Genomic DNA, 24616 nt, shown 5'->3' with positions numbered 1-24616 from the left:
CAATGATTAAATGGCCAGCTTAGTGCCTCCTGACTGAAATGATCATGGGCTCACTGAGAATATAGCTTTATATTGTTTATGGTATTATTTTTTAAGTTGCAGTAATTTGCCTAGTCAACAGTTAGTTGTATTTAAACTTGTAATAAAGTGCAGTCTCATGCAAGGAACACAGACAGTTCAGTTTTACTCAAGTATTTCTTGTGTAATCCAATAATCAAATACAAGCTGTAGATGACGAACACATAATGTCGTCATTCTCTCCATGTAACTTTTTGCAAATTGTTTGTAGAAAGCCACTGTAGATTAAACATTTTCTCCCAGTGGAAGATCTGGGAATTACTGTAATAATAATATTCTTTCTGCCTCATGTTCAGCTGCCTTAGAGAATAGCCTCTGAGAACCACGTCATAGCCAGAGCAGTGTCAGTGCCTTGTAGAAAACTGACTGAGGGGACTGGAGGGGACTAACTTTGAGAAACTGTTGCACAAAGCTAGCAACAACTGGTTGTCTTTTGAAAAATACCAAGTATTATTCTTTGTAATCTGTTAAAAGGTGGTGGGTTTTTTTAACTGGGAGGATAATGAATCTGATAAGAGAAACTTACTTTTTGAATAAAAAGATCTCACAATGGTAATTTCAACCTGACAGGACCCACAATCCTACAAACATGTTGTCATTTGAATTCTTTCCAGATAGAAAGGTGCAGCTGCTTAGAGTACTGACTATGAAATTATGTATATGAGCATATCTTAAAAATGGGAATAAAACTGTCTTTCAGTGAAGCAGAATAATTTGATAGTGACACTCCATGCTTGGAAACTGTAAGATGCAATTTTACGCTGCTTTGGGTACAAGTACCTTTTGAGCTGTCACGCAGAAATGGTTTCTCTACTTGAAAATGGGGTTTTCCTTTCATCTTTCAGGGATGTGTGCCTGTCACTCTCCATTGCCATCAATACATGGAACTGTGATTGTACTTGGGGCAGGAGACACTGCTTTTGACTGTGCAACATCTGCTTTACGCTGTGGAGCTCGTCGTGTGTTTGTGGTCTTCAGAAAGGGATTCACTAATATCAGGGCTGTCCCAGAAGAGGTAAAATTGAATAACAGCATTTATGAGAAGGAATATTGGTTGTTATTTCTACAAGGCCTGAAAGTGTGCTATAACTACTTAAAAGACATCTATTAAACATCTTGTTTATAAAAATGCTCTTAAAATGTATAAATGTTTATTAAAGATCTGAGGCTTACTTTATATAGTCTCTGTATAAATAGTTTTCCTCAGTTGTACCTGTTTCCTGTAAAGTCAGAGAGATGCATTTGCATACAGGGGGTAGAATTTCTTGTAACTTAGAAAATACAGTAAAATTTTTAATCTTGGAAGCACCCCAGAGATTAAACTGCCATTTGAGTATTGTAGGTGACTCTTCAGGTCATGGTTAGATTCTAGAATGATACCTTCTGGCTGCTGTCTAATGAATCTCAGTGATCCTGACGTTGCCTTGGAAGCCTATAAAATCTTGTAAGAAAATTACTTACAGTGATTTCGGTTTTGAATCACTGCCAATGGCAATAGAGCAATGTCATTCATCACAGATTTCAGCGTTCAATTTGATTTTTAGCTTGGCTTTGCACTTTGGCATTTATCAGGACATCTGCACGTTTTGAAACTGACTCTGCTTCCTCAATGTATCTGTACTACAGGAGGATTTTTTCAAGTTAGATTTTCTTATTTTGGTGGTCTTTTTTCATTATCATTTATTTGGTACATACTTTACACTTTTGCATACTTCAGGATATCAGGACATCTAATGCATCTTTATCATGAGATGTATGGTAGTTTGATAGATCTGAGAGATCTTATAGAAGGGGAATGGAGGTACAAAAAAAGTAATAGATGGTCTCTTGATGCGTAATTTACTTCTGTTTCTGTTGCACTTCATTTAAGAATTCTAGATACAGTGAGATTACTGAAACCGTTGCACAGACTGACTCGTGCTATTCAGATTCTTACTAATCAAGAATCAGCTGTCACTCTGAACCAAAATCTTTGTTAGCAGCTTGGGTAAATTCCTAAAAGTTGTCAGTGTTTGTACTCGTCCAGTCATGCAGCAGCCTTGAAAAAAAGTAAAATAAAAGTAGCTTCAGCTAGTAACGACCATGCTAGCATGATGTCAGGTTGGATATTACATGTTCAAAAAAGTTTTGTTGTGTAAACGTAGACAATCAAACCATGAAGACTTTGCTAAGACAAAATGCTGTTTGACTTCAGCAGTTTTACCACAGCAGAGATTCAGAAGATCTTAAATCTGGATTGTCACTCAGAAAACTGTTGTTTGCACATGGTAGTCAGCATTTAACAACATCTTAAAATCATAGTAAACACAAATCAGGGCATGTACTTAATCCTAGGCCTCTTCTTAAAAGACTCAGTTAGTTACATAAGGTAACTCTTTTGCTCTCAAAGGAGTAACACATTTTCAAAGTAACAGGGAACAATAAGAAACTATATTGGAGAAATATTTGCATTGCAAGTTTACCTAGTGCTACTGTCTAGAACTGCTTGATTTAATAGCATGGGAGGCTCTGAAGTTGGTATTAAGATGACTGTCTGTATACCATACACAGGTGACTTCTACTACAGGAGAATGCATGGTAGCATCTTGAGTCAAAAAATGTTTTATGGTGGGGTTTTTTGGTTGTTTGTTTTTTTTAATAAAAACACAACAATGTTCAGGTTAAATATTTTATTGCTTCTGTTCTACAGATGGAACTTGCAAAAGAAGAGAAGTGTGAATTTCTGCCTTTCCTCTCCCCTCGGAAAGTTGTACTTAGAGGTGGACAAATCGTTGCTATGGAGTTTGTTCGAACTGAACAAGACAATGATGGAAACTGGAAAGAAGATGAGGATCAGGTTGTCCGTCTGAGAGCTGATGTGGTGATCAGTGCCTTTGGCTCCATTTTAAGCGACAATAAAGGTAACCCTGACTAATGCATTCTGTAAATACTGATTTTTATTTTAGCTGCAACCGTTTCCTGTCCTTCGACAGTTTTGTGAGATGAGTCTTCTGGAGGCTACAGAGCTTGTGACTGCTGGTCCTCTTCACAGGAATTTCTTTGTCCTTTAAGTATACCTCTTAGAACAAAACTTGAGGGTCTAATAACAAAACAGCTTTCTGTATATCGCTGTATAGAGCAGGAACTCAGATTAGAGGTACAGTTGCTCAGTATATGTCTTGCTTTCCTCTCAATGCAGATAGGATCTCAGAGAATACTCCTGAGGATTTCTTCTGGTCTCACTAATTAACTTTAGAGAAACTCATTATACTACAGCTTTAAACTGAACTGATCTGATCTCTGAAACCTTTTTTTTAGCTATTAAATTAAGCAAGAATTTAGACAGATTCATTATTCTGGTTCAGCTGGTCTGGGTATCACTTATTTCTTGTGCATACGTAAGAGAACTGTGGTTTCTCTCATATATACAGGATTTGTTAAATTTACCTGCACTTGTGTCCTGGTTTCAGCTGGGATAGAGTTAATTTTCTTCCTAGTAGCTGGTATAGTGCTGTGTTTTGGATTTTAGGATGAGAATAATAGTGATAACACACTGATGTTTTGGCTGTTGCTAAGTGGTGTTTACACTGGTCAAGAACTTTTCAGCTTCCCATGCTCTGCCAGGTGCGCAAGAAGCTGGGAGGGGGCACAGCTAGGACAGTCGATCCAAACTGGCCAAAGGGCTATTCCATACCATAAGACATCATGCTCAGTACATAAACTGGGGGAGTTGGCCAGGGGGCAGCGATCGCTGCTCAGGGACGGGCTGGGCATCGGTTGGTGGGTGGCGAGCAGTTGTATCACTGTTTTTTTTTTTTCTCCTGGGTTTTGTTTCTCTCTCGCTCTCTTGTTGTTTTCCTTACAATTTTTTGTACAATTTTTACAATTTTTTGTTGTTGTTGTTCCAATTATTAAACTGTTCTTCTCTCAGCCCACAAGTTTTCTTACTTTTGCTCTTCTGATTCTCTCCCCCATCCCACTAAGGGGGGAGGGTGAGCGAGCAGCTGTGTGGTACTTAATTGCCGACTGGTGCTAAACCACAACAGCTTGTCTCATTATTTAGGTGCACTTTACAAGCTTTGGTCTTAAAAATTAACAATTACATAGTTCCATAGTAAAGATACAGAAATTGGCACATAGATAGCATTTCAGAGACTGAACGAATTGTCTGGATGTAGCAGAAAGAGAGCTGAAGAACATGAGTACAACTAAGAACACAGGAACTGAGCAGAGCTCAGACTGTTCTCTGACACTAGTTTAGATCTAAAGAGTTCAGACACATATATCAAATGTGCCTCGAAAGTAAAAAACACTGACTCAGCAGAAGACAGATTGATAAAATGAATAGATCTGCAGCCTGGAGACGCTCATCAAGGTTAGCAGGTTCTGAAAGCCTTAGTGATCAATGTGCCTACCTCTCCAGGGCACAGTCATGCCAGCCAATTACCCCATGACGTGTTCTCATGGTCCTTTGGGAATAAATGCTCTGACAGAGGACTTGGCAAGTGCCTCAGAGTGCACGTCACCAGAAAATTTGGTAATCAGATGCTGGTTCTGCCAGTGCAAATGGAATTTCAAAATTTCTTAGTGTAATGTGGTTTTGTGAACCTTGTCAATCAAGGAAAATCGTAAATCTAAAATAATCTAAGCAGAGTCTAGTAGCATTTGTGGATATACTTCAGGCACATAAAACGTATGACTTCTCACATCTGCATTTTCTGTGTATGCCTTATAGATAACACTGCTTTAAATGAAGTTAAAGAAATGAGTTTTCTGATAGTAAGATTTTCTAGAGTTATTGGTAAAATTATACAAAAATTATACAAAAGGAAGACAAAACATTAGTTAATGAAGATAAATTATAGGTCCCATTGAAGAATTTTAGAATATAGCCACCAGCAGAGTTGTCTGTGATCTGAATGAGCTACTCGGTGCTTCCTGTTCACCAGTCCAATTGTATATAAAGTTGGAGCCATCATACAGCTGTGAGAAGAGTTTAAACTCTCTCCTACAGTAAAAAAGAAGGATCAACCTGGTTCCTTGAGGAACATGTGAAGTTAATTCCAGGAGCATTCCTATCTTGTGTGTGTTAGTATTGCTTTGGGATAGGTTCATGCAGCCTGGGCTGTTACCTAGACAGCAACGGCGCTCAGCTACGTACAGTGCTAATTACTCAGGGCTGCCTCCTGCCCTGCGGTTGCCTCCTGCTCTAAAGGGCACAGGAGGTGCAGTTCACGTCTCTTTGAGAGAACAGACTCCCATTCCACTTGGAGATGTATTGCTGTGTAAAGAGTCTGGCATCTCTGTGGGTCATGTTTTAGGGCTCAGTCTAACCCCCAGGAAGCAGGGAGAAGAAGATTAAGAGGTTTTTTTAATCTTTAAGAGATTCATGAGCTACTCCATTGGCGGACTTGACTTGACTGAGAATTTTGGAAAGTTTTGTTGTTGTTGTTTTTAAAACTCTCTGTTTAGGTTTTTTGGAAGGTTTTCTAGAACCTTCCAAAAAGTGGTAAATCAAATATTAGCCTGTGAAATCAGTATGTTTTGTTGTGATTCATAGACCCTATGATAAAGGAGTGATTCTGTTTTCTCCCACATTAAAAACTGCTTCAGCTAAAAGTTGAACTTACTGTGTTGCGTAGCCATAATACTGTGCCAGTCTTGTCTCTCCTAGTATGCATTCACTGTCTAAATTACTTGTTGTGAGATTTTTAAATAGGAACATAAAATGGGAGGGGAACAAAGTCATGCAGTGAGCTGGTCATGAAAGAAGAGTCATTTACCTTGGGGGTGAGCAATACACCTCAGTTTCACGCTGTATTTTTGGTGAAACTGCTATTAGAATAGCAATGAAATTAGAAGGAAAAATGCAAGGCATTTGTTTTGGATGTTGTGAAAGTGAAAAGAAACTAAGACTTGAGGGAATAAAGTGTTTATTTTGAGCATACCATTTCAGTTGCTTTTAAATCTTTATTTTTTTACTAAGCTGTCTTAATGAAAGTCAAATTTACTTTTCACCATTGAGCTGGATTGCAACCAAATCTCCAGGCTACCTGAGCATACATAAGAAAAAGAAATGAAAAAAAAAGAGAAAAAAAACCAAACACCACCAAAAGCATCTTACATTCTTAGTGTTTTTTTTTTAAAAAAAGGAAGTGCATTTTTTATTCAAGAGATGGAGCTGTTCAGGTATTCTCCATCAAAGGATGGTGATGAAAATACTGGAGGTACTCAAAAATGCACAATGTCATGAGCGAACTGATGTGACTTGGAACTTGATCTAACTTTGAAGAAGGGGATGGACTAGGTGACCTCCAGAGGGCCATTCTAGTCTGAATTATTCTATGACTGGATGACTCAGATGCAGATTGAATAAGCGTGTTAATTGTTGCTCATAGAAAGAGCTTTATCAATTGACCTAATTCATAAGGCACCGCAGGGAACTGCAAATGCAGCATTGGTGTAGGCTAAGCTAGCAGGATATGTCCTATTTGTTATTAATATAGTTAAATGCTGATGCTACTGATGTCAGAATAATAAAAGACTATGAAAACCAGAGGGATTAAAATCAGACTTAGCCCCAGTTCAGCAAAGTGTTCAGGGCAGTCTTGATGCTCATGTTTTAAAGTTTTGGTTAACAAGACATAAGCACGTGGGTGGACTGCTCTTCTGAGCAGAAATAGCTCATAAGTTAGAAAGCTTTTTCTAGTCTATTATTCCTCAATAAGATGTTTCTTGTTCTTGCACAGTAACTATTAAATTTGCAACTGAGATTCCATGTGCTCACAGTTGGTATTTAGTCTTTTTTGTTTTATTAAAATGCTGATTGTGTTTTTAAGCAACAGTCCTAGTAAGTATTCATCCTCCCATTGGGAATCATATAAATGCATCATTAATTTAAAAAAATGGACTCCTAAGTCCGTTTTATGCTCAGGAAGTTGTTAATACACCAAACAGGAGAGTTGCCTTCTAGACTATTTTAAGACCATTACCACTTTACTGACACCAGTAAAAAAAACCCACAACAAATTGTTCAAATCAAACTGTTGCAGATGGAGTAAGAAAAATGTTTTGCTTCTTGTTGAAAAAAAAAGATTTTGCAAGCAGAAGCTGCTTTTTTTTTTTTATTGCATAGCTTACCAAAGCTTTTAAGCCATCATAACTGACCCACATAAACGAAGACTTGTGAGAGAATTTTGTACCTTTCCTCATGTTCCTGTTCTTTTGCTTGTTTGTTATTTTGGAGGTCTATGACACATTAGTGAATTACGGAAATACCTCTCTCACCATTCCAAAATGCAACCACGCAATATATACAAATGTAATTCTGTGTACTCCCTAGCACTACGTACAGCTTCAACATCCTACTTAACACAAGTCCAGTTGATTTTAAAGTCTAAACTTTGAATAACTGTTTTCTTATCTATTTTGTTCTGATAAGCAAAAGGGAACAATTTTTTGGGGCTGCAAAATTTTGCACTGGAACAAATGTCCTTGTTCTGATTTATTTTCCTGAATGTCAGAGGAGAACCATAGAGAAATTATGGAAAATAGTACACTTATTCAAAACACACTACAAAATGCAGTGCAGGACAGGGTACTAAGGCAGGATAGGGAACTGGCAACATCAGTTTCATCCAGCACTCTGTTCGGCAGGCAGCAGTAAAGAGGAAGTATTCCCATTTTCCAGAACACTGAATCTTAGCATGATAATATCTATTTTATTTTCCTGGAGAGACAAAAAAGGGGAATGCAAAAATACCCAGACTCCAAATACTTCCTTTGCAAAACTCCCCAGAAATAGTAGGCTATTTGTGAGGAAAAAGATGTTTTATTAAATATTTGGTAGTAGCTAGCTATTGCATGGTAACTGAAGGGCAAAATTTAATTGCACATTTCTGGGAATCAGTCACAACTTTCAGATATTTTGCTTTTACTTTTAGTACAACTGTCATCTTGCTTGGAAACTGCAGCAGCAAACCCCAGAAGGCTTACTAGAGTATAACTACTGCCCCCCCACTATGGTTCAACATACAGCAAAGATAAATTTGCCCTAGTAGTTTACAATTTTATTATTTAACCCACTCCTGTTTAATATTTATTTCTATAGATTGAGAAGCATTTGCTAGGAAAAAAGGCAAAAAGCTTGCAGAGCTCTGAGCTCATAAGTGAAAAAGATTTTAGTTTTCCTTTGTACAAATACAGAACTTCAAATGGTACAGAAGCCAGAAAACTTGCAGGGAGTGTTGAGTTTCTTCATACAGCCTGGTCAGACAGGCAGGTAACGTCAGCCTCAAAGCATTGAAGCCTTGACTATCTAATGAAAGATTAGGAGGGAGGAAGAGAGGTGGCTGTGATGCCCCAGCTGGGACTGCCCATTGGGGTGACCTGGTGTCTCCCTAGTAGCATAGCATCTGCTTTGCACCCACAGAGCAGACTTTTAGTCAGCAGATTTTAAAAAAAAAAAATGTTATATAAAACTGAAATTTATATAGATTCAAAAGACTCCTAGTGAAATAAGCAGGAGTTTTCCTGCTGAGTCATTTGGAACAGGAATTTTCTCCACAAATAGGTTTACTGAACAAGTTTGAGTGCAGCAGTTCCACACCCTGAAATGATTACCAATTTCCAATATCCAAAAGTGGTTTCATGATGACTTCTAAAGCCCTGTTAACTTAGAGCAGGAATTCTGCTCTTCCACCCGATAAGCATCAGTACACATTTGTTTGCTGGTGACAGGCAGAAAACAAAGTCAGTACCACCTTGCAGCAGAAGCCCCTCCTAGCATACCTGGACCCAGCTTTATCCAGTCTAACCACTTTTTAATTCCGGTTCAGTACGCTAGTGGGGCAGAGGCTGTGGGAAGCATGATTGTGCCTTTCTTTATTTGCTGGGCATTTAGACTGGGCAGTGTCAGCAGTTAATCAGTCTGTTGGTGTGTGTGACAGCTATAGTTTTATATTTGAGATTAAGAAAGTTATTTGTATTTTTCTGAAGTAATGCTACTCTTCACTGTAAAGGAAGTCTGTAAGATGGATATCAAAAATAACATTAATGAGCTACTAAAGCTAAAATTACAGGAACTTATGAAATTGGTTAAACATAAAAACCATTAAACTGTTTATTGAAGCTTCACAGATATACTGCAGCTAATGAGCATTTCTGCTATTTAAATAAGCCCAAATTGAACACACATTACATGGATACATAATTAGTCATGGCAGTCAAACACACACAGACTCACTTTTAAAGCTTTATTTGAGGAATCTTTTCCATTTGATTTGTTCTGTTAATGAAAATATTTTTTCTGTATTCACTTATATTTTAATATTGTTTTTGCAAGTGCTATAATTTGCTGCTGCTTTTCCATTTGTGTTTGTTTGCTCTGTGAATATAGCAAATTTGGAATATATATTCAGAACTGTCCTTTTGTTTGGTATTATTTGTGTTAGCATCACTTGATAACATCAGAATAATTCAATTGCATGTTGTCGTTCATCCAGAAGGATCTTTTCAAATTATATATATCATTTCACCAGGATATGGAGGAGAAGGCAGCACAGCCACAGACTTGTACTTCGAATTTTCAAGAGAAAAACTATGTTAGTTTTAAACTTCAAAGGGTATGAGGGTGCAGAGATTTAAAAGGCACTCTGTTCTTTACCCCTGTCCCAAATCATGCACCAACAAAAACATTAGGTATCTAGTTTGCTTATTGTTCAGTGTCAAAAAGGCAATTTAGAGAACTGATAGCTGGGGCCACCTCCTTTCAAGAGCAGGTTTGGCTCTTAGACTCTCTCTCACTCCTTGCAGGGGCAGAGAAGGGACTTCCCTTTGTGAAGACCAAAGTTCTCCCCTTCTTTCTGCAGGTGGTCTAGGAGGTGGTCCTTGCAGCCTCACAGTTGCCCCAGGTACCAGATCCAAATTGTGAGGACGTTAGGAACTCTTATATAAGATGCTTTTAAATCATTCCCTTATTTTTACTTAACCTAAATCTTGGCAATTACAAAAAAGACAGAAGGAAATAGCTGCTGGATACCATGTCAACCTTGCCACCAGGGAAATATTCTTTCCCAATTTTAAAAATACTGATCAGGGAGACAAATCCCCAGTCCCTGGCGAGATGTTTCAGGCCAAGGTATGTTGGGCATTCTTTGCACTCAAAAAGCTTTTGGTATAATTATGTCCAGACAGCTATTTTAGCACAAAACAATCCAAAGATAGATTTGAGAAATGTAATAGATCCAGGATAACAGAGGTAATACCCTATTTTTCCACAAGATGAAATGAAATAAGTAGTCAGAACTTCCAGTTTTACATCATTTCTTCTGAAAAACTACATCTCCAATAGCGTGTTGCCCTCTAACACCTTTACTGTGGTTCAGTTCTGTCTCAGCGCAACAAAAGTCATCTATAAAATCCCCAATACCAAATCCTGCAGCACCAAGTTTTCCTCTGGGTTTTTTCCAAACATGTCTTTACAAGCCTGTATGTATTTAGCTTGCGAGAACTGTCTAGACCACATGCTGAGATGGTACCACTGCATGCAATAAGCTATCCTATATATGACAAATATAAGATGATCAAAAGCTTCCTTGAAGTACAGACAGTCTGAGACATAAAGTTAGTGTATTGACTTATAAACATTACTGAAGCATTCTTAATAAAACTGCTATCAGTCATTATCAGCACTTTCCTTTTTTTAAAAAAAAAGAAACAAAAAAAATCCCAAACCCAAATAAACAAACCAAAAACCTCATTTTCCAGACTGAAAAATGTCTCAGTCCAAAGGTTGTGTTTGGTGTGATCTTTCAGTAATTCACATATTTTTAAAGAAAACCATTTCATAAGTTTTTGTTGCTGTTACTATGCAAATATTGTTTTTGCCAAGTTAAGCCACAAGTATATGTGGGGTGGGAGGGATTGTGCAAGCAATAGGTCTTGAAGATAGATTAAATACTTCTGGTATGAAAACCTGCTACAGTGTTTCAGCTTAAAACTGTCTTCTGTCATTCTGGCTTCTGAACCAGTTGCAAAAAAATACTTCAGATTTGAGTCCTCTGGATATTTGTGTATGCCAAGGGTGAGGAAGAGAGTGTAGGTGGGACAAGTAGGTGACAATGTTTGTGCCTTGCTTCCTATTTTATTATTTTGCCCCAGATTATAAACAGCCCCCACTTTGAAATACACTTCTAATATATGATATGGAGGTGAAGGGAGTTACAGAGCCTGGGAAGAAAATTCCATCACAATGATGTGCAAGACAGAGGCTTTTGAAGGTTGCTGTATACTCAGGCGTGTGGTGGGGCAATACCGTGACTTTGCCCTCGTATTGGAGAAATATTCTTGTCTTAAACTGGCAGGTTTCTCTTTTACATATATGACAGCACAACTACATCAGTTTAATTGACCTTGGCAATCTGCATCTGCTAGTGGTATGTCCCTCAGGGACATTGCAGTTTTAAGCTGTGTTTTATTGCAGAATCTTCAGTTCCTGTGGACAAAGCTATATAAAACCCCCTCATTTTGATATATGCCATCAACATTTGCTAAAAATATTTATTGAAAAAGTGATTCTCTTCATGAAGCTACTTTGAAGTGTCTTTGCGATTATAATAAAATAATTTAAAAATGCATGATAAAAATCATGTTAGTATAGAGCATGACTATTGTTTTCTGAGCATTTATGTGTACTTAATGCCATTTGTATTATGCCATGCAGTATAAAAAATATTTTTTTTATTTTCACAGCTACATTATTTTTAGGGACAATAATAGTTCATGTGCAGAATGCCTATATATGCTGTTTACTAACATGAAAAACATTAAGATATCTTAATGCATGCTCTAAAAAACCATCAGAAATTGTAGTGAAAAAGATACAAAAGATATTGTCATCATGTAAACATTTCATTTTGGTTGTGTTTTTATGGTTTTGTTCTTAATATACGTAACAAGTTTCGAAGTGAGCCATACTTTCAGGATGTTCTGAGTTTAAATATTAAGTCAAGATGGTTTTGACTTTATTGAAATATATCTTTTTCAGAATTAAATTTCTTTAAAACCAACACACTTTGTCAAAGCTAAAGCTTTGCTAGTATAACATTTCCTGGTGGGAAAATGTTCCATCTGAAAATTTTCAGTCAGGTCTAATAATGACCTGTCAAAAGGTAGCAGAGTATCATTTCTATTGTGAGGGTTAATAAATGTGGGAAGTAAATTCTGGAGACCTAATGAATTTCTAGAAATTGTATCATAAACATTCTTTTTGCATTTTAAACCTCAAAAATCATATGCTGCATATTAAGTTGCACAAGAGACTGTATGGTAGGTTATACAGGAGAAAAGCATGTTGATATGGGAAGTGCAATACAAAGCTATGGGTGGAGGGAAAGGGAGAAAATTTATTTTTCCTTTGTTAATATTGTTCATTAATAGGATTTTCAGGGAGTGACCAGAAGAACATTAGCACCAATTATTTCTTGAGCCTGCATCGAGTCAGTCACTTCTTGTACATTTATCTTGTACGCAAGTCTGGTTTTGCAAGCACACAGGAACTGGTTACTGCTTTTCTGATACTACCAAACTTCTCTTCTATATAATGCATGTTGTTCTGTCTGAGTTCTGATAGTGATCACATACCTCCACTACCTCACCAAAAACGTTCATGTATATAAAAGGCCAAGCGCAGGGCCCTGTACCTGGGTCGGGGCAATCCTCGGTTTCAATAAAGGCTGGGGGATGATGTGATCAAGAGCAGCCCTGCAGAAGAGGACTTGGGGGTACTGATGGACGAAAAGCTGGACATGAGCAAGCAATGTGCGCTTGCAGCCCAGAAGGCCAACCGTATCCTGGGCTGCATCAAAAGCAGCGTGGACAGCAGGTCGAGGGAGGTGGTTCTGCCCCTCTGCTCTGCTCTGGTGAGATCTCACCTGGAGTCCTGCATCCATCTCTGGATCCCTCAGCACAAGAAGGACATGGAGATGTTGGTGCGGGTCCAGAGGAGGGCCACGACAATGATCCGAGGGCTGGAGCACCTCTCCTACGAGGACAGGCTGAGAGAGTTGGGGTTGTTCAGCCTGGAGAACAGAAGGCTGCGGGGAGACCTTATAGCAGCCTTCCAGTACTTAAAGGGGGCCTATAGGAAAGACGGGGACAGACTTTTTAGCAAGGCCTGTTGTGACAGGACAAGGAGCAATGGTTTTAAACGAAGGGAGGGCAGATTTAGACTGGATTTAAGAAAGAAATTTTTTACAATGAGGGTGGTGAGGCACTGGAACAGGTTGCCCAGAGAGGTAGTGGAGGCCCCATCCCTGGAAACATTCAAGGTCAGGTTGGATGGGGCTCTGAGCAACCTGGTGCAGTTAAAGATGTCCCTGCTCTTGCAGGGGGGTTGGACTAGATGGCCTGTAAAGGTCCCTTCCAATCCAAAGCATTCTATGATTCTATGATAAAAGGACTTTTAATTTCTACTGTAAATTTACGTTTAAGTAAGTGAAAGAACTAGGACTTGGAACAGTTTTTCTAATTGTTATCAGTGTATATTTGACAGATTTTAGCAATAGTTTTTTGTTTCTTCTATTAACATACTTGTCGTTCACTTTAATTACAGTCAGAGAGGCCATGGCACCTATCAAGTTTAACAGATGGGGTCTTCCTGAAGTAGATCCAGAAACTATGCAAACAAGTGAACCCTGGGTTTTTGCAGGGGGTGACATTGGTGGTCTTGCTAACACTACAGTGGAATCAGTAAATGATGGAAAACAAGCTTCCTGGTACATGCACAGATACATACAGGTGATGTTTTTAAAAGTATTTTTCTCTTTCCCATTTCTATCTGCTTTTAGATACTTCTGTTGTGATTGTTAAAATAATTTCATTGTGTTTTAGATTAAAAATACTTGGATCAAATACTTGAGTTTGGGTAGTTGAACCCAACTTTCTTATATTATCTTAACACTAAAATCCAAGCAACATTTTCTTGGCCCCAGCTCTGAATTCCACTCAAGGGTAGCAAGCCCTCCTGCACAATACACAGTGCAAGTAGAAGTCCTAAATGGGTAACTGCGGAAAAGAAGTGAGCCCATCAATATTAAAAAGTAAAATCTCTCAATAGTGTATAAAGTAAAAATTAAATACTGCCAGTGTTGTTACCTGGGGAAGACAATTTTAGTATTTTTGGAGTGCAAGCTAACAGTTTACAGAGCACTCAGATTATCTACACCTGAACCAAAGTTTGCTCTGATGAGGCTGATAAACTGGACACAAGAATGCACAGAGGAAAATAATGCAAAGGAGAATTTACCTGAGAAATGTGAGTTTAAGGGGTACAGACTTGAAAAACCTGGTAACTGCATGTTCCCTTTTGGTGCTCCTTGTGTGTTGCTGACTGAGCACCTCTGGCCTAATTTTTCTAGTAAAAGAAGGAGCACAAAGTCTAGAGGAGCTGCAGAGGAACCTGCAGAGAAACCTGCAGAGACAGGAGATACAGCCTGTGTGTGGAGAACCAGCTGACAAAGAGTGTGTTCATAGTGCAAGGAACTTTTTAGAAACATGATACATGATTCATTCTCCCACAAAAACAGATTTGAACAACTGAAGTTGGGACTGTTAACAGCTCGGTCTTTCTCCCCCATCCATCTGCTCAAAGCCTCTCTGATTGCATGTTTGTGCAATTTCATGCTGTTGGGGTCTGATTTCACTTCCTAAAAATACTTCAACTGAAAGCTTGTTGTTAGTATCTGTGCATATTTTTTCTCACTTGTTCTAAAGCACTGTTTGTGTCCTGCCTTCTTAGACCCTATGAAAATGCTGAGTGTGAAACATCTTTAATCCCTGACCTGCTTGCTTAATTTCTCAGTGCACAGTGAATTTGGGGAACTGTGATAGAGGGAGGTGGGGGTATCTCCTCTTTTTTGTCTGCTTCCTCTTTAACCTCTAGAAATACATGCATCACTTTAAAACCCTCCTTTATCGTGTTGCTTCCTCCTCAAAGCTTGCTTTTTTTTTCCCCTCTGGAATGTATTGAATACTTTGGAAAAAATCTGAATAGTCATGGCTTGAGAATTAGAATTTTAAATCAAGCAGGCTTGTGATATTAGAGCATTTTCGTTACCCTTTGCAGGTTTCAAGGCAGCTTATTCGACCTTACAGTCTCACCAGGAAGCTAATGGGAAAGCCTTACAGCAATCTTCACAGGAAAGTTTCCAAATGTCAAGTGTCACCTTTCCAGCTGTTAGATGAATGGGTTGCCCAGGGGCATTTATTTGGATGTGCAGCCCTTGTAAAATCTGGTTGCTGTGGTGCAGAGTGCTGTAATTTGGCAATTTACTTCACCAGTGTTTGGACCTGGTAGAAATTTTAGTGACTGCAGGAGAGTTTGTTTTTTAAAGAAGTTGTTTAGAGAAGGATTGTGTTACCCTGATGTTTATAGGGGTAGGTATGTGCATGCGTGCATGCCTTTGTGCACATGTGTGTGCACGTTCAATTCAAAGCCCTGTGTTCTGGAAACTTCCAATATAAAATGAAAAAACACCCTTACACACTACCTTATTTTCTCTCTACTGTGAGATTCTAAGGCAAGCAACCTTCCTGTGATCTTAGTGTCTCAATTGAGTACACATTAAATTTTAAATAAATACATTGATACCATCTATCCATTTGCATTTTAGCTACAGGAAGAGGTAGCCATTTCCAAAATCACCAACTATTCTCAGCACTAGGATCTATAAATAATGCAGTCAGCCTTTAGCAAAATTAAACTATTCCATAGGATTTCTCAACCAACCCAAGACCACGTCAAAGACTGAAACTCAAAACCACCATCCCGACTACTTGCAGAATGCGTGGTTTGAATGGCACGCTGCTTGTATCCCAGCCTACTCCAGGCAAAAGGCTAAGCAAACAGATGGGCCTGATATGTGCCCTGAAACTCCAGTCGTTGCAAGCTCTGGCACATGGTCAAGTGAAGCATGAGATCCAGACTCAAGGACTCTCCAGCAGAAATGCCTTATGTTCAAAACTGGGAGTTATTTACAGAAGCTTCTTGGCTGCTCTTATGCTGGAAACTTTCCATCATTAGTTGCCTAAATATCTCCTGCCTCTTAACATATTCCTCCCACTATATGAAGCATAGGTTCATCTCAGAAATTATTGCCTGCAGCTGTGTCAGGTTAGTTTCTATAAACATGACCAGTCAAAGCCTAACTAAGGATAGTTGTAGTAGAACCTGTTAGAAAATACAGTGAGTCTTCCTAGAACCGTTCTTTGCAAGTGATTAGAGATCCAAACAGAATCAGCCCAATTCAGGCAACTATCTGTTATTCACAACATTTTTTCAGGATTCAACCTTTTTTGTTATTCCATGAATGATGTAAAAATTTCTGTAAAATAATCTTGGTGATTTATTTAGTCTGGGGATTGTAATGGCCCTCACTTTTGTCCAACAGTGGCTTTATGATCTTGTGTAGAAGCAATATAGGCTGCTATTCTCTTCTATGCCTCAGTTACCATTCATTTCTTTTTGATCAGTGAATGGGATTTAATAATATAATAGTTATATTCAGGGTAATTCACAATTATTGCAGGACTAACTTCTAATTTTCTGTGCCTGCCTTGACAGCAAAGACAGCTCTTGCATCGCAATTCTTCCAGTATTTTCTTCCTGGACCACTGTGCCAGCCTTGATGTTTCACTCCTGCTCTATCCATACACTTACCTGTGGAGCATTTTCCCATATGTGGCAGTCAAGCCGCCATCTTCTTCTCACTAAAATCCCTCTTAAAAAGTTACTTTTCCTCTCTGGTTCACAATAAGTTTTCTTTTATTTAAATCTTTTTTCTTTACTGTAATCTCCCCAGTGTGGACAGTTTCTTTTATCTTGTTGCTAGCCTGAAAGGTACATGATGCACTTAAAGAATAGAGGGCTGGATCCAACTGATACAAATTGCACTTTACTGAGACGCTATTCAATATGAATTTTGAGAACATCACTGTGTTATTTTGAACCAGTATTGTATATTTGCTATTTTTTTCTTTATCTATGCTGTCAAAAAATATATGGGCTTTGTATCTGAAGAGTATAGTTGTTGGTTCTTTTATGAAGGTTGACTATTCTCATATATTCCTCGAGCATGCATGAATGTATACTATTTCATAATCAATACCGGAGATGGGTGGTTCCCAGGAAGCTTGTCTTTGAAGCCGTTAGTTATGTTGTCTGCTTCTTTTCAGGATAACCAAAGGAAAAATGGAATGTCCGTTTGTTTAGCTAGAACAACATATGAAGCACTAGCATGGAGACAAGTAACAAAGTACCATTTGCAAAAAGGTGGACTAAATGCAAGTGCAGGAAAGCTGGTATTTTAGTTGGTTACCACTGAGTAAGCAATATGTCTGTTCCAGAAATAGAAAGCCAGAAAGGAGCTTAGAAAAATCTCTGTCCAGGTGGACGGAGCCCTGAGCCACCTGCTCTAGTTGACCCTGCTTTGAGCAGGGGTGTTTGACTAGACGGTCCCCAGGCATCCCTTCCACAACCATTCTGAGATTGTATGAAATAACATAAACATATTTAACAAAATTTAAATGTATTTAACAAAGTTAAATAATGGATAATCGGAGAGAGGGTTCAAGAAGCACACGCAAGGGAGAAAAGAGATGTTTTAAGATCAGACTTAAAAATAGAGGAAGCAGGAGTGAGATGAAAGTATTCAGGAAAACTCTTCCAGGCAGTAGGATTTGTAGAGAAGGCTCCCTGTGAAAAATAACAGTAATACAACTACTCACTTTCACAGTCTATCTTTGTTAAAGGCCTGAAAATGGAGTTAGACCATATCGCTGTGGTTAAGAATTTTCTCCATCTAAAGAAAATGAATGTCACAAATTGTATCAGGGCTAAAGCTGAGTTCCTGTCTCTCAGCCCTGCACTACAGTCTGTGCTGCTTTTGCCTCTAGGCATATCCTGGTTAGAGTAGGGTAGGGCCCCCTCATGCAGCGTGCTGGGGATTTTTCACCACCCTGTTCCAGTATCCAAAAAATTGCTGTGACTGGAACAATAAGTACCTGCAACATTGTTAGCTCAGCTGGTTGGCATCAAATTAGAGGACTTCTTGTCCTCTATTTTTAAAAATCAAGAGAAGAGTTATTGTAAATAAACCCTTGCCTGCAGGTTTTCTTTTCCTATTTGTTTGTGCAATGTCAGGGAAATCCTTCATTATAAAGATGATTTTGCTTTCAGGAAGCTATAAAACATGTTAGTTTGCCAAAAGTTTTGCTTTGTAGAAAACAGCACATCAGGGCTTAGTAAATTTATTTCTTTTATAAGCATTGTGCTGAAAGGAGAAACCAGCAAAAAATAAATAGAGCAAAAAGGGAAGTGATAGGAAGGAGGGAGATAAATCTGCAAGGATGTATAGCCGCTGGCTACTGAACCTTCAGCTGCATCCTGCCCCTGTGTGTTTTTAAAGCCTTGGTTTATTCCACTGAAACCTTTTTTTCTCCTCCCCTGCCACCTCCACCTGGGTCACCTCATCAAGTAGGCACATCTTGTGGTGCTCGAGTGTGTCTGGGTGGAATTGTTTGTGGTTTTGCTCTTTGTGAGGGAAGTTTGGCAGGAAGAATAGGCCTGTTTGCATATCGTTTGGGAAGTTGCTTATGACCAGTTTGATGGCATAAGCCTCCATAAACCTGATAGCATGCAGGAAGCAAGGCCTATTTTTGCATGGGTGTATTCAACCACCTGGTTCAAAAGTCTTTCACTGCTCTAGTGGATTTTATTTTTTTGTCTTGTATAGGATTTATTTTCTATTTTATCACGGAAAGCTCATTTTGGGTCTCTAGTTAAGAACCACTTTCAAGCAATGCTCATTTTAGGTGAGAACAACTTTTAGAGATTAAATTGTCCTGCTTGGGAAAAGAAACAGTACAATGTAACCTAAGCTGCATATTAAGCACTTAATCTGTCTGTCTGTCTATAGTAATTAATATTTACAGTTATACAAGCAATGAATAGTTCATGAGTAATCCACGGACTGAAATATATTCACAGAGAACATTTGAACAATTCTGGATAGCAAATGAATTAACAAATAACTGCGTTCAAAATGGAAAATTAGGTTTATTACTCACATGTGCACATAGAGTGGAACTGGACAAAAACCTTTCCATAAGTCTTTCTTTGCTGTCATTCTTACAGAATCAAAATCAAAGAGTTCAGTGTAAGAGTTCAGCATATCGGTGTTGGTTTCAGCAGACTTCCCCACTCCCAAATATTGTAGGAGACAAAAAGTGCTAACATTTTAAAAATGCTTTAATTTCAGTCATGTGATCCAGGAAGTTCTGTTTTGGCATGGCAAACAACATTTTGCAGTTGACATTTTAGTTAAGAAAGACTCAAAAATAGTTAAAAGAATGAAAGCAAACCCAAAATAATCAAAAGACAATACTTCGTTCTTCTTTTCTTTTTCTTTGATTTGTCAGTTAACAAAAGCTTTTGAGATGTAGAGTGCTGGGCTGTTTAGTCTTCTAAGAACTCAGATTCTTCTGGTGTAGGAAGACAGCCCTGTGGAGTATGACCTGCAGGAAGCAGTGAGCACTCAGGAGGGAGGAAACGGGGATGTCGGGCTTTTTATAAAGTGTGGCTGCATCGGCTGCTAGCTGGGAAGAGGTCGTGATACTGAAGGGAGTTTGGTCCCATGTGTTAGGGATGTTTAAAAATTAGCTTTTCTCAAAATGTCCACCATTAAGGACGCGTTCAGGTTCGCATCATTCAAGCTAGGACAATTCCACTACTTTCAGTGCTTTTAAGCCGTCAGAAAATTTGGCCTCCAAATGTATCCTCTCTGTCCAAGGAATCAAAGATCTGCGGTCAGAATCTGAGACATGAATCCAGGCAGTCCCAAAACAAAACAGACAAGTGAACTCTCAGGTTTTGAACCAGCCTAGGAAACAAAAGGCACTAAAACAAACAAACAAAACCCTCATCCCATCCATGCTTATTAGTTTTCACAGGTTAAAATGGGGTAAATAAGTTCCTTTAAAAAAAAAAAACCCACGACCGAAAAGGCAGCAATTTGTAAGTGGCTGAGGTTTTTACTCTGTTACAGAAAATCTTCCCCACACCTCCAGCAGTGGTTCTTTTTGTCCTGCTGAAGAAATCTTCATTTTAAGGATAGAAGAAACTGCTGTGATCTTATGCTAGGACCTAGTAGGAACACAGACTGTGTAGGGCTTCTCTGTGTTAGAAATTCCTGCTTTATTTCTTTGTGATTTTACTGAGTCAACCATCTGAGTGAGCAAAGATTTTAATTCTACCTACCACAGCCTGATTACGCTGCTGTTCAGTATCCATACATGGAAAAAAATTTTTCTCTACAATTTTTACAGTATTAGATGCGGCATTTACATTGAAAGTTTTTCACTGACTCTCCAGAGAAAAGTCTGTCTTTAAAATGAAAACAAAAGTGACTGTGGTGTCACAGCCATAATGTGTATGTTCTTTGATCCCAAAGCAGAGTCTAATTTTTGTCACCCTTAAAGTATTCATATTAATAAAATTAAATATTAAAACAATAATAGTTTTGCATATATTGATTTGTATCCCATTGTGTAAGCTAGATAAAATCTTTAAAAGGGGGGAAAAAAGGTGCAGGAGTTCAAAATATATTGACTTAGGGCTGAATGATCCTGCACATGAATGCCTTCCCTCGTTTTTCACAAGTCCCTACACTTTTGATAGATTGGCACCTGGGAAGAAAACTAGAAAGGGTCTGTCTGTGCATACCCTGTTTTGTTTTTTTTCAATCTCACTGCTGCTGGCTGCTGTAAGGAACAGAACTGGCTGTTCAGAATGGCTGAAAAAATCTTTGGACTGAACCAGGCTAGCAGTACAGGATGTCAAATAACTGTTTTATTATTATTATCATTATTATTATTATTATTACTACTATTCAGTTATTTCCAGCATGGCATAATATTTCAGCATGAATACTATTTGGACAGAAGATGTTACATATGCAAGTATTTGCATGTTTTGCTGATTTGCAAGTCTGAACACATAATAGAATACTTAAACTTTGGGTTATTATATATGAACTATTCCCTTACTAGGGTTAATAATGAATTATATACAAATGAATCGGCAAAAATTTTTGTGATTTTTGTTTGTTTTTTACAGTCCTTACATAGTGTTGCAGTTTCCACTGTTCCAGAACTACCACTCTTCTATACTCCTATCGATTTAGTAGACATCAGCGTAGAAATGGCTGGACTGAAGTTCCCAAATCCTTTTGGCCTTGCCAGTGCAACCCCTACTACCAGTTCTTCAATGATTCGAAGAGCTTTTAAAGCTGGATGGGGCTTTGCTGTCACTAAAACATTCTCCCTGGATAAGGTAAGGAAATATTTTAAAGTATATTTAGCATGTAACCATTTGTATATTTGAAAAATCTGAATCTTTTGGGAATGGCACTATTAAATCTAGCTAGCATAAAGATGGGAAGGGTATGATACATTGTGTAGGTCAGCTAGTCTGGGAGGTTCCAACAGTGCAGTGTAAAGGTGACACAATTTCTGGTTTTGTTTGCTGTTACATTCTTCCCTTTTATTCCCCAACCTTTTAGTATTAGCCAACTAGTAAGGTTAATAGTCCTTTTTGTTAAATATTGCAGTGAAAATGTTTTCTGTGAGGGATCAGAATGCGAAGGGAATGAGTAACAGCTTTATCAAGCAACTCATGAAAGGCGGCTTCTGTGCCAAGGACTGCCAAGATAAGCCATTGAAACTGAGTTGCAGTTGCAATGTGATAATGTGGGTGTAAGCTTGAGGCTGGGTGTGTAGTGTAAGAGAAAGATGGAGGCAACATAAAACAAACCTATGAAGGGAAGAGTAGTTGTGCTGAAGTGTTGTAGTACAGTCACATAAACCTTCAGTAACATGTAGTGGAAGAGGAGGGAGTTAGAATGAAGTCTTGAAGGCTATGGCTCAGTGTGGCACCTACAATAAAGCATTTTGTGTAGATTTAAAGTGTGTAATTGCTTGTTTGACCTGAGAATTGCATTCAGGATGGGTTTCCTGTTTCTACATTCAAAATGGCAAAATAAGACAGAGCAAGAACTTTAGACAGTGAAAGAAAACAACAGTTTTGGTAGAAAACAACAGTTTTGATAAATGTATTGCAGAGAAAAGGAACAGGATTTGGGCTGGGATGTAGATACAGTTTGACTTGTGGGGAGAGGAAGAGGATCAAAGGTAAATTCTTGGGTATAGGCCTGAGTAACAGTGTGAATAATGGTAATGTGTTGTCAACCAGTGACAAACAGTAGCGTGGGCTGAAGAGAGCTTTTGAGATTAATCTGGAAACAAGGAGCTTTTATTCTTGGTTCAGAGATGGGATGTAAAAGTGTACTGATGGATGGAGACCTTAGCAGGAGAGAAAAGGTGGATTTGTTACCCTGCCACCTCTACGTGGGTAAGTACCATAAGTGAATTAACTACAGAGAGTGGCCCTCTAATATGAGGAAGGTCTAAGGACAAAGCGCTGTATTACTACAGCATACTGTAAAATATGTCAGACTGGCTTCTGCTGTCACTTATACCTGAAGCAGCTCTAAGGAAGTAAGCATTCCTCTGGATTGCAATGGAGATTCCAATCTACTTCACAGGGTTTCTTATTAAAACACTTTTTAGGACATAAATGTCATCCAAGTATGTTTACAACTGACTTATGTGTATAACATACCATCAGCTGTAATTATTCAGTGCCTAGGCTAAAGGGAACTCATAGTAAGTACTGAGATTTATTTATTTATCAGTTTTATTGCTGGTAGGCTCGCAGTCCTGCCAGACTGCACGTTGATTACTGTGTATCTCAAGAGCTAAACAGACACTGGCTGAGTTCCAGCTTGGGTGGGAGTTCAGAAGGAAAGACATGCATGCTGTAGGAAGTGATGTTGGTACTCCACTAAGCAGCAGACTCTCAGTCATTTCTCAAATGGCAACTGCAACGTGTTCCACTGGATGCCACGCTCTGGAGGTGTGACTCGGATGGAGATCTTTCAAGTGAGAGGATTCCTGAAAGCAAGTATCTTAAATGGCTGTATTTTCACAAATTTTTTTTAATATTTGTTGCAATAAGATGCAAAATTTTGCAGGTAGTATTTATCTTAAAGATAAAAAGTTCAGAAAAGTGCTTTGGATGAATTCTAGTCCAGTGATCATTATTTCTAGCTAAGCTTTCTTCTAAAGTTCAGTAGAAGGAGGTAGTCTTTCTCTGGTGCCTAAACTCTCGAATCATATATTGCTGTGCAGTAGGACTGTGTCCCACCCAAGTACTACCTAGTTTTTCTACTATTGTATTCTTCCCAGTAGTGCACTTCCCACAGGTGGTAAGCCTTAGTATTTGTGACATGATTTGAGATGCTTGGCTGCAATGTGCTGCAGAAATAAAATTGCTTTTATTTATAATAGTAACATGGTAATTAATGCTACAAAAATAAATATTTCAAATGGGAAGAAAAGCTCAATGAGGTAACACCAGCTCTTATGTGAACAATGAGTACTACACAAAGACTGCTCTTGTTGACTTAATGCTAGAACAAGGAGTTGGTAAAGAGTTTGGAATAATACAGGTTGGCATAATGTGCTAACTTTTCTTTTTTTAAAACTTAGCTTCTGATTATGTAGTCATAAATCTTGTGCAGTGTTCAGCAGGGAGCAGAATGCTCTCTTGGGTGCGGTACCTATGGAAGTAGAGATTTCAGACTGAGCTGTCCTGCCCAGCTAGTCACAGCTAACTGCGTAGCAGGACCAGGAACAAAGATTTCCTGATCTAAGCCTGCAGAGTCAGTGGGAGGAGGCAGAGCTGCTCCCCAGACAGTACAGTTCCCAAGAGTGGAACAGCTTCTTGGAGGAAGGTCGCTCGCTAGACCCAGTTTTTGGCAGCTGAAGCTCCTCCGCTTCAGCCTTGATTGTACGTGATACCAGCAGGATTCCGTGTTCATCCCTCTTGTCTCCTCATTTTATCTGTCCTGGTTAGATTTAACTTGTGGGCTTCCTTCTTATTTGCAATAGTTAAAGGCCAAGTGTAAACTGCCTGTGTGGCAATGGGGAGTTTAGCAGCAGGAGAAATGCTCCCTTTTCCAGAGCCGATTACTGAATTCACCACTGTGTTCAGTCACTGATAGGGAAACCAGTGAGTTCCCTATTGACCATGGGCATCCTTTGGCACTTCAGCAAAGTGACTGATGCAGGCTAAATTTGAGTGACATATAGCTAATGAAAAGCATATATAGCCTAACCACAGATTTCTGTGCATTAACTACTGTGTGATGGAATGAGATCAGAGAGAAAGGCAGGATAAATCTTGGAAGAAGGAGGTCCAAGGACAGAGATAAAAAGGACTTAGCCTGGAGAGCTGTGATTCTCACAAGACAAAGGATTCATTTCATATGAACTTCTTCTCCTTTTCCCTCTTTCACTACCTAGCACAGGAAACTTCTAAAATGCTAGGCTAGGGATCCCTACAGCCCATGCGAGGCCATACTTTCTTGTATAGGGGAACTAT

At 38.7% G+C, this 24616-nt stretch overlaps 1 protein-coding gene across 5 annotated transcripts in view; it reads left to right on the top strand.

The window, feature by feature from the left end:
* The window catches only part of DPYD (dihydropyrimidine dehydrogenase), a 368218-nt gene that overhangs the window by 170705 nt on the left and 172897 nt on the right, over positions 1–24616 (top strand). For all 5 annotated transcript variants that reach the window (XM_072867679.1, XM_072867677.1, XM_072867676.1 and 2 more), the window contains 4 exons: positions 924–1093; positions 2768–2978; positions 13670–13854; positions 21230–21445. In XM_072867679.1, coding sequence (XP_072723780.1) covers positions 924–1093; positions 2768–2978; positions 13670–13854; positions 21230–21445 — 782 coding nt within the window. The remainder of the gene's footprint in view (positions 1–923; positions 1094–2767; positions 2979–13669; positions 13855–21229; positions 21446–24616) is intronic.

The sequence above is a fragment of the Ciconia boyciana genome, chromosome 7 (genome assembly GCF_034638445.1).
Source record: "Ciconia boyciana chromosome 7, ASM3463844v1, whole genome shotgun sequence".
NCBI lineage: Eukaryota > Metazoa > Chordata > Aves > Ciconiiformes > Ciconiidae > Ciconia > Ciconia boyciana.
This window is presented reverse-complemented; position numbering and strand designations above follow the sequence as displayed.